This window comes from Aricia agestis, chromosome 19 (genome assembly GCF_905147365.1).
Source record: "Aricia agestis chromosome 19, ilAriAges1.1, whole genome shotgun sequence".
Classification (NCBI taxonomy): Eukaryota; Metazoa; Arthropoda; class Insecta; order Lepidoptera; family Lycaenidae; genus Aricia; species Aricia agestis.
This window is the reverse complement of record NC_056424.1, coordinates 13,659,555-13,678,141: the sequence shown is the minus strand read 5'-3', so window position 1 is coordinate 13,678,141 and position 18,587 is coordinate 13,659,555. Positions and strand designations below refer to the sequence as shown.

At 38.7% G+C, this 18,587-nt stretch overlaps 1 protein-coding gene across 1 annotated transcript in view; it reads left to right on the top strand.

The window, feature by feature from the left end:
- The first annotated feature begins 413 nt into the window (after positions 1–413).
- LOC121736337 (apolipophorins) overlaps positions 414–18,587 on the top strand; it is a 39,302-nt gene continuing 21,128 nt past the window's right edge. Inside the window, exons 1-28 of the mRNA XM_042127455.1 lie at positions 414–525; positions 4,464–4,490; positions 4,929–5,125; positions 5,344–5,508; positions 5,996–6,145; positions 6,304–6,657; positions 6,736–6,806; positions 7,180–7,345; positions 7,425–7,607; positions 7,842–7,994; positions 8,205–8,352; positions 8,460–8,580; positions 8,722–8,884; positions 9,249–9,443; positions 9,649–9,828; positions 9,958–10,495; positions 10,581–10,757; positions 10,875–11,221; positions 11,371–11,586; positions 11,799–11,931; positions 12,079–12,454; positions 12,770–12,995; positions 13,340–13,494; positions 15,896–16,055; positions 16,421–16,648; positions 17,043–17,221; positions 17,548–17,656; positions 17,957–18,113. Coding sequence (XP_041983389.1) covers positions 459–525; positions 4,464–4,490; positions 4,929–5,125; positions 5,344–5,508; positions 5,996–6,145; positions 6,304–6,657; positions 6,736–6,806; positions 7,180–7,345; positions 7,425–7,607; positions 7,842–7,994; positions 8,205–8,352; positions 8,460–8,580; positions 8,722–8,884; positions 9,249–9,443; positions 9,649–9,828; positions 9,958–10,495; positions 10,581–10,757; positions 10,875–11,221; positions 11,371–11,586; positions 11,799–11,931; positions 12,079–12,454; positions 12,770–12,995; positions 13,340–13,494; positions 15,896–16,055; positions 16,421–16,648; positions 17,043–17,221; positions 17,548–17,656; positions 17,957–18,113 — 5,341 coding nt within the window. The 5' untranslated portion in view covers positions 414–458. The remainder of the gene's footprint in view (positions 526–4,463; positions 4,491–4,928; positions 5,126–5,343; positions 5,509–5,995; positions 6,146–6,303; positions 6,658–6,735; positions 6,807–7,179; positions 7,346–7,424; positions 7,608–7,841; positions 7,995–8,204; positions 8,353–8,459; positions 8,581–8,721; positions 8,885–9,248; positions 9,444–9,648; positions 9,829–9,957; positions 10,496–10,580; positions 10,758–10,874; positions 11,222–11,370; positions 11,587–11,798; positions 11,932–12,078; positions 12,455–12,769; positions 12,996–13,339; positions 13,495–15,895; positions 16,056–16,420; positions 16,649–17,042; positions 17,222–17,547; positions 17,657–17,956; positions 18,114–18,587) is intronic.

Below are 18,587 nucleotides of genomic sequence, written 5' to 3'. Positions count from 1 at the left end.
TTTATATTACAGCTCATAAGGTCTTGCCATATACATTTGGAATGTTGGATGGACATATCCCAAAATCCATATCCCATTTTGTGGTACACTTTACGGAAAAACTATCACGCCTATTGATTTGTGCTTTAACGCAGTAATTTTTATTGATATGTTATCATCGGTCTGTCCAGGTTTTTTATATGGATATGAGTTATCATCAGTCAGTCAAGGTGTGACGAAGCGGTCCCTCACAAAGCTCGGCTTTTAGCTAGTTTAAATTATACAACAAAAACATAATTGTTGCAATAAATATTAAAAAAGGTTCCGAATACTCGCAGGACGATCGCAGCGTTTTCGTCCCACAGTGATCCCACACCAGCGCGCTTCGGGCCGCTTTAGGCGAGTGTATAAAAGTGTGTGCGCGCGCGCCGCGCTGCATTCACCGTTCTGCCGCCGGTGTAGCACTGTGACCCCGCAACATGGGGACGACCAGTATTAGTATAAGTGTTTTACTGCTAGCAGTACTATGGACCCCGGCTTATTCGAGTGAGTTTCATGTTTATTTAATACCAGCTTTTCACCACTTGACCAGCGCTTCGCCCGCATGGAATTCTGAGAACGACATAATTTCAGGAAAAAAAACATAAATTTTATACATAAAATGTAGCCTATATCAGTCAGGAACACGCCAGCTTTCTATTGGTGTTAATTTTTTTTGCAATCGGACCAGTAGTTTCAGAGATTATTCGTTTTGGATTTTAGATAAGTGTAGACTAGATATACCTGCAAATCTGTTGTCTACATTTGTTTATTGTTGGAGAACTGTATTCCGGGATAAAAAGTATACTATTATGTCCTTTCCCGAGACGTATACCATACCAAATTTCAACAAAATCGTACATTTAGAGTAGTTTTATAAAAAACTGTGTCCTCCGATGATAGAGCGATATCACATTATTTTTCTAAAAGCTGACATGATTGAGAATATTCTTAGCATTCATCATCATCACCTTACTCATTTTGTTTTAAGCTTAAAAAATAGTTTTAGAAAAATATATATTATGATCTTAGTACATACGTGAAATATACAAAAGTAAAAAGGTACCTGTACAACATACATAATTTATTTAACTAGATGACGCCCGCAACTCCGTTGCGCCAAAATTATCAGCGGTTCGGGCGTGAAGAGGTAACAGACAGACACACTTTCGCATTTATAATATTAAGTATGGAAATTAAAATATTACTTATATTATAATATTATGTTTGTGGAAGAAAGGTACGGAGTCTTGGCAGTGAAAGATAACACAATCGCGGGTCAAAGTTATCGTTTGTTTACTGCTAATAATTATATATTATATATTATCATAAATATACGCTCTTGGCAACAGATAATATATCTATTTTAATTATTTATTAAAATATAACAAAGCATATACACACGCACACACATACACACACACAACACACACGCACACGCACTCGCGCATACACACACTCACACTAATAACATCAATAAAATAACTTTTAATTTAGTGTAATTATATTAGTAATCATTTTAAAAACATAAAATTATGTAATTATCGTAACTTCGTCTCGTCCCCACAGGACAGGCATCGCCTAGTGTGGGGATCCATTATCGCATATTATGTTAATTTTTGTTTTTTGGCCAATAAATATTTGTATTTGTATTTGTATATTATAAAATTTTATTTTCTTGTATTACAATCTCATTACATACAAATGCAGACTCAGCGTGCTTAAATATATATTTTTTTTAAATTTCACCTGTCAAAAATGTCAGGTCGATTCTCATAAAATATGTGGGTAGTTTAAAAATAATTTCACCTCTTGATGTTGGTCGTATTTCTAAGAAATTCAGTTTTTTATCATCCTGACAAGGTGGACCGTATATATTTTGTAAATAAAATATTTCCCAATATTTGTAAAATATCATCAAACGCCATATTACTAAAGAAAGCATTGATCAAATCGAATAATTTCTTGCTATAAAATGTGACTTGACTTGCTCATAAAGTTTTCCAGCTAACAAAGAAGTCGGTTCGCCTTGACAATGAACGCTGATATCTCCTAAACCTTTAACCTCGTTATCTGTAGTTCAAAACATCGCCATTTCATCAGCATCAGGTTACCATGTGATAGGAGTTTTACCTAATTTTATTCAAGTTCAAAGATAAGAAATAAGTGGAACTTTAATAACAATATCGTTAGATCGATTATAATATGGATACTTTTTGTTGGTAATGCGAAAGTTTAGGTTTTTTTATGAAATAAGGGGGCAAACGAGCAAACGGGTCACCTGATGGAAAGCAACTTCCGTCGTCCATGGACTCTCGCAGCGTCAGAGCTGCAGGTGCGTTGCCGGCCTTTTAAGATAGGGTAATAGGGGAGGGTAGGGATGGTAAGGGAAGGGAATAGGGGAGGGTAGGGTAGGGAAGGGAATAGGATAGGGGATTGGGCCTCCGGCTCACTCACTCGGCGAAACACAGCGCATGCGCTGTTTCACGCCGGTATCCGGTTAGGTTTGTTATCATGCGCATACTTTTGAACGGATTTTAATGAAAGGCATGATAGTAGTTTAAGGCTTGGATTAAAACAAATGCACTTTAGTCTTGAAACGTGTTCTCAAGTTTATCGTAGTTTACGTGGCTCGCCAAGAGTCGCCATAAAGAATTATAGAAGACTACTTGATGTCTGCAACTCCTTTGCGCGAAAACTCGTTTATCGTGTAGAAACTGTAATTTTTTCCGGGATAAAAAGTATCCTATGTCCTTTCGCCCATGCCAAATTTTATCAAAATCGGTTACGCGGTTTAAGCATGACGAAGTAACAGACAAACAGTCACACTTTCGCGTTATAATATTAGTATGGAAGTTTTTTAAAGATATCTGTGTTATCGAGACAGGGCCTTCTTTATTTTCAAAGTCACATCTTTATAACAAATAGTAGAACTTTAAACCAGCCCATCTGGATATAAAAGTCAACAACTCGGGGGGCCCAAAGACGGTACAAGTGGCCCCCTCGACTAAATTGGGTAATTGCGTACAATATCGATCATGTGACAGACGGACGGATAACCACTCTTTGTTTGAACAAACGGACAATATAAAGATATATTATACAGGGTGTAACAAAACTAAGTGATAATACTTTAGGGTTTGTATGCATCCCCTATAAAGAGTCCGCTGTGAAAGTAGCGGCGCTGAAAGAATAACTTTTTTTCACCTTTGTTTGGAAAAAACATGACGCGAGGGCACTTGCCCATACAAATCACAAAAAATTCTCTTTCGGCGCTGCTACTTTTACAGTAAACTCTATATACGAAACACATGTATACCCTAAACTGCCCTAAAGTATTACCACTTTTGTTACCTTAAGTCAACCTTGAGAACGCTATTATCCGCTACATAGGTTCTGCTAGTCTTAAAGCACGTAGGCTTTCACTTCTAAAGATACTATTAGGAATTATGAAAGTTAACCCATAATTGTATACTTTAATATTAAAAATACGAAAGTGTGTATGTCTCTTATCTCTTCACGATCAAAGTGCTGAACCGATTTTGCTTAAATTTGGTATGGAGATAACTTGAGTCCCGGGAAAGGGCATTGTTACTTTTTAACGTGTACGGTCCCCGCTTGATAAATGAATTTTGGCGCAACGTACTTGCGGGCATCGTATAGTATGTCATAGATACTATTCTGATTCCTGACTATAATAGTAGTGCCTATTTTGGATTTTGTAACTTTACCGAATAATTATGAAGAGTGATTTGTCATAATTCCTGATTTTCAACCTCCGATTATTCCGATTTGGAGCGAAGTATAATCATTGTTGATCTATTACCACGGTATTCCTTAATGATCTAGTAATTAGTAAACTTGAAGTAAAAAGTAATCGAAGTCCACAAGAAAGTATCAAAGATCATCTCGATAAGGATAATGAGAGCAATTATATAATAAGTAAACAGCATACATAATGTTACAAGCAACATAATGAGATAAGTAAATATGTAAACACGATAGGGAGGGTCAAGGAACACATACATAGTGTAGTGTGTAGTAGCAGTTCCGTTTGAGGTTCCTGGTCATATTATATGACTCATATATTGCAAACAATATAGCGATACAAATGAATTTTAAGTAAGTATGCCTGAAACATGAAAATGACCAATCTTTGAAAAATCGAAATAATATTGCTGTTTGATTTGCTGCCGAATCTTATCTCTTTCTCTAGGACTCAAATTATCAAAAATACGCCAAAGGATATGGTTGGTTTTGCATACATGGACAAACATGTTCCTACTTCTAAAATATGAAATACGGATATTGGTAAACAATGAATCAGGAAAAAAGTCAAACAATCATAAATCGGTCGAAATTACTAAGTTCGTCAAATATTAATTATTATGTTTATTTTGTACGGTCCATTTCCATAATAATGTCAAATTGTTTGTTTGTTTCAGATAAATGCTCTATAGCATGTACGGGATGTAAGTATTTTTCACTATTATTTTTTACGAATACATTTTTTGGCTTCTTAAACTTTACAAAATTATGAAAAAATTACTTATCGTATTTTTTACTATTATTTTTTACGAATACATTTTTTGGCTTCTTAAACTTTACAAAATTATGAAAAAATTACTTATCGTACCAAATAATATATTATATATCTTTAAGAAGACGAAACAATGCGATGCCTAATGCCTTTATATTCATTGTGATATTTTGTGTAACTTCTGGAAATTTATTTTTGCTATTTTACTTAAATGCAAATCGCATCGCAACGGCATCACGTTGTAATGCCAACTGATCGCAAAGCAACAACAGCGACTATTTTTAGTTTTGAAACTTCACCCAAATAGGAAATATAAAAAAAACATTTGGACTTAAGTCGCTTTCCGCGCTTACAATAACATCCATTTTAGCATCACCGAGCAAATCCTTCGCGCCCGGGCAGACGTACCGTTACGATGTGGACGGCACCGTGTCGGTGTACCTGGCTGGTGCTGACAAGCAGGACACCAGCGTCAAGATCCTCGGTCAGGTGTCCGTCAGCTCTGCCGGCAACTGCGCCATGGTGCTGAAGGTCAACAATCTGGCGATCTCCGGTCCCGATGGCAAGGTGAGAAATACTTGGATGTAGCACTACTAAGTGCAATTCTTACCACTGCCATTAAAGTGACCAACTTGCAAAAAAAATGTTCCTGTGGGATTTTTAGCTTAGATAAGCGGAAAATTTCGTTTTTGACTCTCTGTTTTCATGTCAATAACATGAAATACTTTTTTCCGAAGATTTTCTGTGTCTCTAAGCTGTGACTTAACATCTCCATCCACCAACAGAAATACCCCGCGCCGAAGGGCATCGACAAGGCGGTGATGTTCAGCTACGAGAATGGGCGCGTCGGCGCCGAGATCTGCGCGGAGGAGGACGACCACCGCCCCTCCCTCAACATCAAGAGGTCCATCATCTCCATGCTGCAGGCTGAACAGAAATCATCCACCCAGGTATGAGACCAAACCTTGAGCATTTTGCTACTTTATCTAGTTCTTGAGATATCGAAAGCCTTACAGTCGTAGTATCTAATGTATAAAATTCTCGTGTCACAGTGTTTGTGCGCAAACTCCTCCAAAGCGGTTCAACCGATTTTAGTGAAATTTTGTATGTACATTCGTTGGGCCTGTGAATAGCTTTTTATCTACTTTTTATATTGATACTAGAAATAATTTATATTGCAAAACAACGTTCGCCCGGTCAGCTAGTAACTCATGTTACTAGCTGACCGGGCGAACGTTGTTGTAGACTGTTATTTTATACTTATGTTGCTCTGTATAAAATAATAACGTAGTCTTCTTCTTTTTTTTCTTCTTTGTACATACCAGGCCAGCCCTGTACAATTAGTTTACAGTCGCACGATCCGTAGCCCTGTAGGGTGAAATGAATACGATGACACATCTTTTACAACAATTTGACATCAATAATTATTTCCATCAGGTTGACGTATTCGGCGCGTGTCCCACCGACGTGTCCTCGTCCCACGAGGGCAGCAGGGTGCTGCTTCACCGCACCCGTGACCTGAGCCGCTGTGCGCACCGCGAGCAGACCAGGAGCGAGCTCATCACCGCCGTCTACAACCCTACAGCTGTAAGTTGATGACTTTATAACAGCTGTGACAATGCTGCGAAAGTTGGAGAAGTCACAACAAATGAATCCAAAATATTTGACAATGAAGATTCTTATGATCTCACCGAAATCAAGTCCTTCAAATCTAAACGAGTCTCCAAACCGTTCTATTTTTGCAGGAAATCAAGAATACTCAAATCCTTCGTTCAGTCTTGAATGTAGAAGGCAAGTTCGACAATGGCATCCCCGAAAAGATCTCCGCCGTCGAGGAATATTTGTACAGACCTTTCTCTGTTGGTGAGAACGGCGCCCGTGCTCAAGTCAACACCAAGCTGTCTCTTAGTGGAACGTCAGCTGGTGAGCTCAAGGCCGACTGCCCCGAGCCTCGCACCATCATCTTTGAGAACCCTCACAACGCCCGCGCCGAGCACAGTAGCGCGCAAGACGTCTTGGCTGCGGTTAAGGAAACCTGCAAGACCCTTGGAAATGGTGCCACACCGAAATCTGCTGGACTTTTCGCTCAGCTCGTTAGGGTATGTCGTCTCATTTTAAGCATGAATTTATATAAAGCAGAGATAATAATTAAAAAATAACGAATTATTTTTTTGTAGATTATGCGCAGTGCCAACAAAGAGGATTTGATGAAAGTCTTCGGACAAGTCAAAGGCAACAACTTGGAAAAGTAAGTACCTAGTAGCTATAGTGCTCCAAGGCTTTAAGTGAATGTGGACGGGGCGCTGCTGGTAAATGAGAACTGTCAAATACATGTCAAAAATGACGTATATTGAATGTTATAAGCGTTAGTTCCTTTTCTCGCCACGTTCATTTAAGGACAGTTTGTCGAACTGTACATTATTTCCATTTGCGCTTTTAGTGAGTCCTAAGTTAAACCTGTTTAATAAAAAGTAAATTTACCTCGGGACTGACTGAAAACTGGATTATAATATGAATTTTTAAATATTAACCCTAAAGATACACTGCTTTAAAATAAATAAACTAACCTATTTAGCAAGTTTCTAATGTAAAATATGTGCTAACGAGGCATTTGCTTTTAGGCGTGTCTTCATCGACGGTCTTCTCCGTACCGGCACCGGGTACAGTATCGACGCCTCCATCAATATCCTGAAGAGCAAAGCTCTCAACACCATTGAGCAGAACCTCGTCTTCTTGTCTCTTGGAAACGCCAAGCACGTCAACAATGAAGCTATCAAGGCTGCCTCGGTAAAGATACCAGATTTTTACGAATATATCAATATGGTAAATACAGAAGAGGTTACTAAATCTTTTGATATTCCAACAGGGCTTGCTCGACATTCCTGACATCCCTAAGAACGTGTACCTCGGAGTCGGTGCTCTGGCCGGCATTTACTGCAGAGACCACCACTGCCACCACGAGAAGAACGAAGGCATCACTGCTCTCAGCAAGAAGTTCGCGGCCAAGCTCGGGAACTGCAAACCCAAGACAAAGACTGAGGAAGACACTGTAAGTAGCAGTTGAGGTGTATAATATTAAAGTCATTGGTACATAGTTTTTAGTAATTTGTACGGTTCATATGAAGTCCAGCCATCAGATCCATGATATTGGGTGCATCTGTATATATGAATCAGTTTCATTGTAGTTCTTACATCTTAATCAACAGGTTTACGTCATAATATTATATGGCTGTTTTCCTTCCAATGCCGTCAAGATAAACCTAATATTTTCGCCCTCCATCAGGTCGTAGCCGTACTGAAGGGTATCCGTAACATCCGCCATCTGGAGGACAGTCTCATCGACAAGCTGGTGCACTGCGCCAACGATAACGGCGTCAAGGCTCGCGTCAGGGTCAATGCCCTCGAAGCCTTCCTGGCTGACCCTTGCTCTACTAAGGTACGTTTTTAAATTACGACAAACATGAAATAAAAGGGTAAAATTACTATGACATCAAGAAGCACTCCAAGTATGGAAAACGTAACATAATATTTTATTCTGTTTAACCTCAGGCTCATCGCCATAGAATTAGTTTTAAGATCCTCAAGTTAAACTAAACAAATTATAATAAGCCCTTGTTATAAAAAATATTTTTTTTGTCTATGTTAGATCAAGAAAACCGCTCTGGACATCATGAAGAACCGCAACTTGGATTCTGAGATCCGCATCAAGGCTTTCCTCGCCGTTATCGGTTGTCCTTGCGGCAAATCCGCTACCGAAATCAAAAACCTGCTGGATAGCGAGCCTGTACACCAAGGTAAATTACTATAACTTTTTTTGTGTCTTTCTTTTTTTTTTATTATTTCTTATTTTAAGATGTCTTGAGTTTACCAAATAGAACTTATAATGGTATTTCCATTTCAGTGGGCCGTTTCATCAGCTCTTCCCTAGCGTTCATCCGCTCTTCATCCAACCCCGACAAGCAGCACGCTCGCCAACACTACGGCAACATCGGCATCCCTAAGAAGTTTAGAGTCGATGACAGGTCAGTATCCAAAAACTTTCAAATGTAGCTGTATATATCTAATCTGAAATATAAATACTCCAGATTTAGACTTTTTGTCTATTTTAATTGACAATTGTGTCGACCAGGAATTGTTGTTTAACGCAAAATCTTATCCTACAGGAAATATTCGTTCTACCGCGAGTTGAGCTTCAACGTTGACGTGTTGGGTGTCGGTGGTGACCTCGACGAGACCGTCATCTACTCCCAGGACTCCTTCCTCCCGAGATCAGTCACTCTAAACCTTACCACCGAAGTCTTCGGACATAGCGTCAACCTTCTTGAGGTAAGGTTACAAGTAAAAGAAACATAGAAGTAGCAAATTGAAAACGCAGACGCACTTGTATTTATGGATCGAGTATAGGACGTCCGTCTCATTATATACCAATTGGGTGATCGCAGTATGCAATTACTCAATTGAACTGTCTAATGTCTATGTTCCCCAGATTACTGGTGCCATTTTTGTTAGCAATATAATTTCAGAAATTTTTTTTTTCTTTCACTTAAGTTTTTTTTTTTTTACTAAAGATAAAGTCATAATTTATGTCGTTCTATAAAAAGGAAAAAAGTTAATAACTAAATTGTCTGCATACTCGTAATTTATCCCCAACTCTCTGAATTTATCATTACTCACTAAATTATTTTCGTAGGTCGGCGGTCGTCAAGGTAATTTGGATCGCGTCGTCGAACATTTCCTCGGCCCGAAGAGCTTCCTGAGGACCAAGAACCCCCAGGACTTGCACGATGAGTTCGCCCGCAAGGTCAGCGAGTCGATGCAGAAGGTTGAAGGCAGCGTGCGCGGACGTCGCTCCATCAAGAGCGATGTTGACAACATCGACAAACAGGTACTTGGATGAACCTTGACAAGTAATTTTAGCTTTTAGGCAAATTTGCCTTGCATTCCCGCAGAAGTACCATAGTGATTGATTTACGCCATTCGACAAAAAGTCAGATATTTAATGTAAAGAGGCAAAAATAATAGTTAAAGAAGTGTACATAAGTTGTCATATAATTCTAGGTTTGAGCTTTATACAAATTTTTATCTTTTAGATCAAGGCCGAATCTAACTCCTTCCATAACGAACTGGACTTGGACATCTACATTAAGCTGTTCGGAACTGACGCCGTGTTCCTATCCCTCGGCGACGACAAAGGCTTCGACTTCAGCCACTGGCTCGATGAGGCCCTCAAGATGTTCAATAGCGGACTTGATGAGATGAAGCGCTTCCAAGTAAGAAGATTCTAATTAAAAAACTATAAAATAATAGCATAAATTATGATTCGGTATAGTTATATTTTTAAGGAAGAAATAATACTATGCAAACAAAACCACCTAACATTCCTTTTTGTTTTCTTTTAGCATGACTTCCGCAGTCACGTTCTTTTCCTGGACGCCGAGCTCGCCTACCCCACCTCAGCCGGTCTGCCCCTCAAGTTAGACTTTGTGGGATCAGCCACTGGTCGTCTTGACATCGCATCATCTGTTGACATTCGTCAAATCCTAAGGAACCCCGAAAACGCTAAGGTCGACATCAAACTGGTACCGAGCACCGACGTCGAAGTGTCCCTTGTCATGATGGTTGACGCCGACTGCATGGCCACCGGTCTTAAAGTAACCAACAACCTCCACTCCTCCACTGGCAGTCACGTCATCGCTAAAATCATCGAGAACGGCCAAGGTTTCGATCTCCAATGGGGCCTGCCTGTCGATAAGCAAGAAATTCTCACCGCCTCCAACGAGATGGTATTCTTCAACGCTGAGAAGGGCAAACCAGAGAAACACATCCCAGTCAAAGTGGAATCTGAAAAGAAAGAGTATACTGCCTGCTTTGACCAGTTAGCTGGTATGATCGGTCTGAACTTGTGCGGAGAGATATCGCTGCCATTCACAGTATCTGGTACGTTCTCATAAATACTATAGTTAAACAAAACACTTTTATCATAAATTTATTTATTTTTGCTGACAAAATTCTTCTGTTTCAGGCCCCAAGGCACAGGAATCTATTTCCAAATTCGTAGCCAAATGGCCGCTGGTTGGACCATCTAAGATCAAGCTTGTACTTGAGAAGAACGACCTTCGCGGATACCACGTTAGAGGAGTTTTACCATCAGATGCGAAAAATGGCAAATACGGAATTGAACTGCTGTTTGAAGCTGAAGGTACATGATATGAAATACTTAACTTTCAGATAATGATATGTAAATATTATGGTCGTTAATGTATGAGATATTAATCAAATCACAAGCATTTTATTATAACAATTACTTTTTTTGCAGGATCTCAAAACAGAAAGACGCATTTGACTGGAGAACTGATCAACAACGACCAAGAAAAAACCGTGAAACTGAACATTGAATCGCCACTCAAGAACCTGTACAACCAGATCTCATTGTACACCAAGCCAAATGAGTACGCTCTAATGGTGGAGGCAAAATTGGACGACGCTCACTACTACCTGAGAGCGGGTCTAGATATCAACGGCAACGACAAACGTAAGGTCATGAAGCCGGTCGTCGAGTACCAGGTACCGTCGGATAAGGGCAAACAGAACGTCAAGGTTGAGGGTCAGATCATCAGAGAAGATAATGGCAACGCGAAGAAATACACAATGCAAGGAGTCAAGGTAGTTAGAGTATTACATATTATTAAAGTCATATTCTTTATCTTTCTTTACTCGCATTAAGGAACCCTTTTTTTAAGTTGTTAGGTTAATTTAGCCGCGATAAGACTATTGAATGGTATTCATAAAATAACAACTACTTTTCTTTTCAGCTAAACCTTCCTAACTCTCCCACCGTTATCGTTTGCGATGGTCACTTCGCTACCGACCCTAAGGGTGTCGAAATGGATCTGAAGATCAACCAAGGCCAACAACGCGTGCTGCTGAGCGGAGCCCTGAAGGACCACGACGTCAAGATTGAGTTCCAGAACACGATCAACCCGTACATCAACTTCAAAGTTAACGGACACTTCGAGAATTCTGATAACGTGAGTAAAAGTTTGGGTTTATCATCTTAATATTGTTATGTTCATTGTTATAACTATATATTATAAAATATCAGCTGTCTCGTCTAATTTATGAACGAGAAGGCATAATTTTGACAAAAGATCTCCAGAACATACATAATCCTTTAAGTGCGAGTCCGGGCCCTATGCTAAACATTAAGAACATGAAAACTAAATATAGCAACTACTTACAGATCGCCCACAACGACGTTGAGTTATGGTACGGTGGTGATCTGAGAAGCGCCGAGAACTGCGTTATCTTCAACCAGCTCATCAAGCGATCTGGCAGCAGCGACAAAGACTTCAATGTCATTTCTAAGAACAAGTGTAAGTTAAGTTGAATTATCATTACCTTTAATTCATCTACATATTATAATAAAGCTTAAAAGAGCTATTTTATCAATACTCTTACTGATTTATTTTTCTTAACAGCTTAACAGTAATGTGTAATTAACTTGATATGTCTACTTCCAGTTGAAATCCGTGCGCTACCAGCTAAGGCCGCCCTTGACTTTGAAGTCGACCCTAAGAAGTTCGACTTCGGCCTGGAAGGCAACTACGTCGACAGACGAGCCCAACTCAATATCGAAGCTCGCAGGAACATCAAGAAGGAAGGAGACTACCGCGTCAAGACCAACATAGCTCTCGACAGGCAGGCCGTTGAAGCACTCGTCAAGCGTGATGTCGTATCCAACGAGAAGTCCAACCTCGAGAACTACATCGACTTCAAAGGAATCGGCCGCTACGAACTGTCTGGAGTAGTCCTCCACAAGATCAAGTCTAACGATATCAATGTCGGCGCCGTCGGTCACCTAAAGGTGTCCGGCAGCGGCAAGGATGAGGACATTAAGTAAGTTCATAAAATTATTTTATTATAACTGTACTTTAACGCCATTGATAAGTGGATATACTCCTATGATAAAAATCTTACAAACCAGTTAATTGTAAAGTCCAGACGTTTTTATTCTAATCTGTTTTTATCTAATTTATAATATCATCAGTGAAATCGATAGATGGCAGACCTCCGAAATTCGGACGGGTCAAATCAATCGTTATCTGTCTTAACATAACCCAACAAATTACATAGGTCATTAGTTCCGCCATTTGAATATGAATCAAGTTCTATGATAACTTCTAAGCGTCTTTCAACATATACTTCTTTCAGATTCGACATCGGAGGTATCGACAACAGCAACTTATACTCCGCCCACGCGACCGTCGCCTCCAAGAGCGGCCAGCTGATCGACTTCCTGCTGAAGCTGAACCGCGGGGCCAGCCCCAACGGCCAGCTAAAGTTGGCGCTCAGAGACAACATCGAGGCCAACGGCAAGTTCCAGATGAACGAGAAGGACGGCAAGGGAACTGGAAACATCATGGTTCACTTCAACAAGGTAAAATATTACCTAGGCACATTTGTCTAATAATTTTTGCTTATCGCTTTCAAAATATGAAAAACGACAGAGATGAAGTACAAAATATGTTGCACAGAAGAGTAACGTAGTTGTGACTTTGAAATCAAACTAGCTCAATACATGTTTTGTGTGTTGCATTATTTTGTTACTTGGCGTTACCTGAAGTCACGCGTGTGTGCGTGTGTATTTAGGCGATCTAGTTTAAATATTGCCTACAGAATATAATATTGATATTATTCTCATAGAATAATAAACCTGATTTACGAATAACAAACTATATAGAAATGAATACAATAATAATTTAAATAATTCTTTGTCTTTAGATCCAACGCGTGATCAAGGGAGAGACGAAGTTTGTGGTGAAGGACCCCGTGTACAACGCGGAGGTGGACCTGTTCCTCAACTTCGACAAGGACAACAACGACAAGATGCACTTCAGTACCAGCAACAAGAAGACCGACAAACTGATTGACAGCAAGTTAGTGTTTTTTATTTAATATGACATGGGGTGACTCGCAACTGAAGCCAAAATTCGTTGATGGCGGTAACAGGACTTTCCAAACGTATCATGTTACAAGAATAATCTGAGATTTCATAATATAGTGTAAATATTTATCTAGTAAGGGTATACCGGGTGTAACAAAAGTAAACTTTGTTACGCCCTGTATATTCATATTTGATATATTTAAATCAAAGTGACTACGTCTAACTTACACAGAACGTGGTAATTATGTTAGTTATTATACTTATTATAATAATATAATAATAAATAATAATAAATAAGTTTATTTCTCCCACAACAAGTACATTAAGAAAATAAAAACAAAATTAAAAATATGACATACATCCATACTAATATTATAAATGCGAAAGTATCTCTGTCTGTCTGTCTGTCTGTCTTGCTTTCACGCCAAAACTACTGAACCGATTGCAATGAAATTTTGTATACAGTTATTCTAGAGTCTGAGAAAGGACATAGGCTACATTTTGATGTGGGAAAATATCTTATTTCCATGAAAATATCGATGAAAATGAATTCGCATTGCGCGTGGCCAGCGCTCATCCCGGGGGTCCTGGGTTCGAATCCCGCAGGCGGAACAAAAAGTTTTCAATGTTCCTGGGTCTTGGATGTGTATTAAAATAAAATTTCAAAAATCTTAAACATATTTTATGTATAATATTATAAAAAATCCAGAAATATATCGATGCAATGAACATTTTAGTTCTAATACGATTCAACAGATGGCGTTTTATTTTTTACTTTATTGTAACATAGAACTAATCATACTTATTAGTTAGTATGTTTTTGTTTATAGTTTTTAATACGTTAGAATATTATGTTTAATAATATAATCACTTGGTATAATAATAATCAATCTATCTTATCTTATGGAACTCCTACTGCATTTCTAATATATGTGACAAGTTGACAACAGAAGGCGCTCTAAAATAAAGGAGTTCGAGTGTACCGTGTTGGCCTATATTCCATCCAGAAAATATATCAATGCAATCAACATTTTAATTCTAATATATGAAAACAGATGGCGTTTTAATTTTTATTTTATTATTGTAACAGAACTAATCATACCTACTTTACTATATAATATTGTTATTATTCATAACTAGCTGTTGCCCGCGACATCGTCTGCGTGGACTTTAGTTTATAGCGCGCGGTGTCAACAAAATTTGTGTCAAATTTAAAAACTTTTTAAAACCCTGGTAAGTGCTTCCGGTGTAGCGCGGCCCTTAATTAATCAAAATACCCAAAAACAGCTATGCAGTGTGCACATAATCTATACTAATATTATAAATGCGAAAGTATCTCTGTCTGTCTGTCTGTCTGTCAGTCTCGCTTTCACGCCAAACGCCAAAAGTATCTCTGTCTGTCTGTCTGTCTGTCTGTCTGTCAGTCTCGCTTTCACGCCAAACGCCAAAACTTCCGAACCGATTGTAATGAAATTTTGTATACAGATAGTCTAAAGCCTGAGAAAGGACATAGGCTACTTTTTTACTGGAAAAAAGGGTTATAAGGGGGTGAAAATGCGTAAATTTGTTCAAATTAAGTTAGTTCCAACAATTCATAATAGATGGCGCCGTGCGTCTTCTACATCGCGCTGACGCTTGCTCAAAAGTCTTTCTATAAGACGTGGTATCATCTTACATTTAAGTTTCGATTTTTTTCGATTGTTATATCTATTCTACGGTATTAAATAACTCAGTACTTTATCTGTGCAGTGACGTAACCTTAAACCTATCAATGATAAATAGTTTATGGGTAAAGTTGTATAATTGGAGGGCTAAATAAGCTTTAAAATTTGGCATAAAATATATAGTTTAATATAAAAAAATGAAATACTTATTGTGTGCACACTGCACAGCTGTATTGATTTATGGGGTACCAGGGTTTTTTTATAAAAGCTTTTGACACCAATTTTGATGACATCGCGCGCTATAAACTGAAGTCTACGCGGACGGAGTCGCAGGCAACAGCTAGTAATATTATATAGACTTGTGTGGGAGACAGGAGCCCAAACTAGGTTACCCTGTGCCTTGGGACTCCTGGCTCCCCCTCTCTAGATCTCTTAACTAACTAATGACTTAATTATTTACAGTGAGTTTGCAATACATAAAAGTTATAAATAAGAAACGTTGTACCTACATTAAAAAAAATATATATATAAAACAAAAACTAATTTGTTTTACTAGCTTTTATAGTTATTGTGTGTGTATGTGTGTGTATGTGTGTGTGTGTGTGTGTGTGTGTGTGTGTGTGTGTGTGTGTGTGTGTGTGTGTGTGTATGCGTGTGCGTGTGTGTGTTAGTGTCACATGCGTGAGCTACTCTCATAACTTTATTATAATTAACGTCTATTTTTTTCAGGAACAAGTTCCAATACGCCGGCAAGACCACCGAAGTGAACATCCACAAGGACGGCGTCATCGCGCCCGTCGGCAAGGTCCACAGCAACATCGAAATCGTGCTGCCCACCGAGAGGTGTCTCACTCTGAAGGTAGACAGAGAGCTGACTGAGAAGAACAATGTAAGTAACACTGTGCAAACTATTTGACTTATTAGCTTCAACTGCAACTTGGTATAAAATATAATAAACGAATGAGCCAAAAAAAGATGTGAGCGGAAAGCATTGACATGTAAAAAAATAACTTCCCCATAAAGTTCTACATTGGAATTGCATCTAACCACCACGGCTTCCAATTTCAGTCTATCAAAATGCTAACTAACTAACCAGTTTGTTAAACGACTATTGGTGAAAGTGACTAAAACGTAATGCAGAGTTTTATACTTCTTTATACTATAGGAACTGACATTGACAACTTTTGATCAGTGCTATCGGTCGATACGTAACTACTTTGCCACAACATCTAATGTATCATTTATTATGTACAGATCCTCAACGGCCACATTGACTTTGAGGTAGCTGACGCCGAGAAGCGTGGAGCTGCGGCCTCTCTGATCAAGCTGCAGCACAAGCTGCAGGACACCGACTACGACAACCTCAAGCTCAACTCCGAGGGACAGCTGGAGTTCAAGCTGAAGGACGGCAGGAACATCGTCAGCACATACAGCTACAAGAACAGCCCCAAGGGAGACAAGAAATACGAAGTCGATATTAAGGTACCTAACTAACAGATAGAGATCTTAAATTAACTTGTCCTTACAGCCCAAATCTATGTAAGTTCTCTAATGTGTCTTTGGGCAATCCTCAGCCTTCTATAATTAGTGTATCAATGCAAATGAGTTTTAGTTGACATTCTAGATATTACCAACAAACACGTTGTGGCACTTTAAATTCTTAAACATAGTTGCTTGCTTGACACATTCGAGTGTCGGGCACTTTAACGTGTCGAGACATGCAGCAAGCCTACAAGTGTGACCATGCTGTTAATGTTTTACATCGCGATTTTTAAATATCATCTGTATTTTCTTTAATGCCAGCTACTTAAAGTATTATTTATAAACCAATTTGAAAATACAACCTGTTTCATATTTTTTTAATAACCTTTAACAGAACGAAGTAGCCGGTTCCCTGATCCCGAAGAAGGCGTCTCTGGACGTGAGCGGCACCTACACGACGGAGTGGGACGATACGGATGACCACCTGCGCGGCAAACTCAGCTACGGCGACGACCTGGCTGTTGAGTTCGTCAGCAACGAAATCGAGAAGCTACCCAGCAAGGGTGAACAGAAGTGAGTAAAAAAAACTGAAAAATGCTAAATGAGGGTGGCATTAGCGTTATTAGCTGAAAGATTACGGCACATAAATGGGTCTACTTCTTTGTAATACTTGATCCTGCAAACGATCTTAGAATTGTAAAGAAAAAGACTCTTTAAATTTTGCGTGTTCTAAATACGATTAAAAAAATAAAAATAAATATTTATACATAGATAGATAACAAGAATGCAAATAATATATCCAAAGTAGACATTAATTACAAAGGTAACATGATGATGAGAAAAATAGCATCGACAGAATATATCAGAAATCATTTTACATCATAACAATTTTGTAACAGGATTTCATCAGACTTTGTCTGGACCGTGAGACTGCCCCTAGAGAAAGCGCATGACATCAAGTGGAGCAGCAAGATCCTGTACGTGGAGCCCGAGAACCAGGATATTGAGGTGAATATTCCTAACTACTTTTATAATGTGTCTGTCCCTCTATCTGTCTAGCAGTTACATCTTCATGGTTGAATTGCTGAAACTATTTATTAGGGTATGGAGAAACTTTGAAATCCGAAAAAACTTAGTTCCTTCGTGATAAAAATTTGCAGCATTTTGGGCATCATCGGTTTTGTAAGACATGACTGTGAATTCGTCAAAATTCAACACAGCCGCTGTATCACTTCTGAACCTTTTTCCCAAGTGCTTAATTTTTATAACACACTTCTACTGCAGTACTAACATCTTTCTCATTTCCAGCTGACGCTCATGGAATCTCTCCAAGTGAACTCAGACCTGTACAAGCTGGAATCAACGGGCAAGTTCGGTACTACCAAGGGTTCCTCCAAGTTGAAGGCGGTTGTCCCTCATGTCGAACCCGTCATCGTCGACTTCGACTACAAGGTTGATACGCAAGGTAGGAGACTGTTTTACAATAGAACCTGAAGTTAGAAAGAGATAAAAAGAAAAAGTAATTCTTTTGAGGATCCAACGCATTTAAAACTGTCCAATTGAATCCGAATCCAATGCATTTTGCTATATGAAGGGGCTGCATTTATAAAAAAGGAAAGCCTCGCGTAGTTTTTGACATGAACAAAGCTAAAGCAAAGGACAAAGCTAAAAAAAACCCAGAGCGAACAGATACAGGATGTAGCTCTCGGTGATATTAAATGAAATTATTCTGTATATATTTCAACTTAAGATTTGATGGCTAAATAGAATTTATAGCTAGTAACATTTCGTCAGGGGTAGTTTTTTTACTTTCTTTAATGTTATGTTTTTTAATGACGCGTTTATATACGTTCCCAATGCAAACAAAATTAAAATATCCTCATGAGTTAGCCGAGGGAATAAAATAAAAAGAAAATAAAATCGAGTGTGTATAGACAAT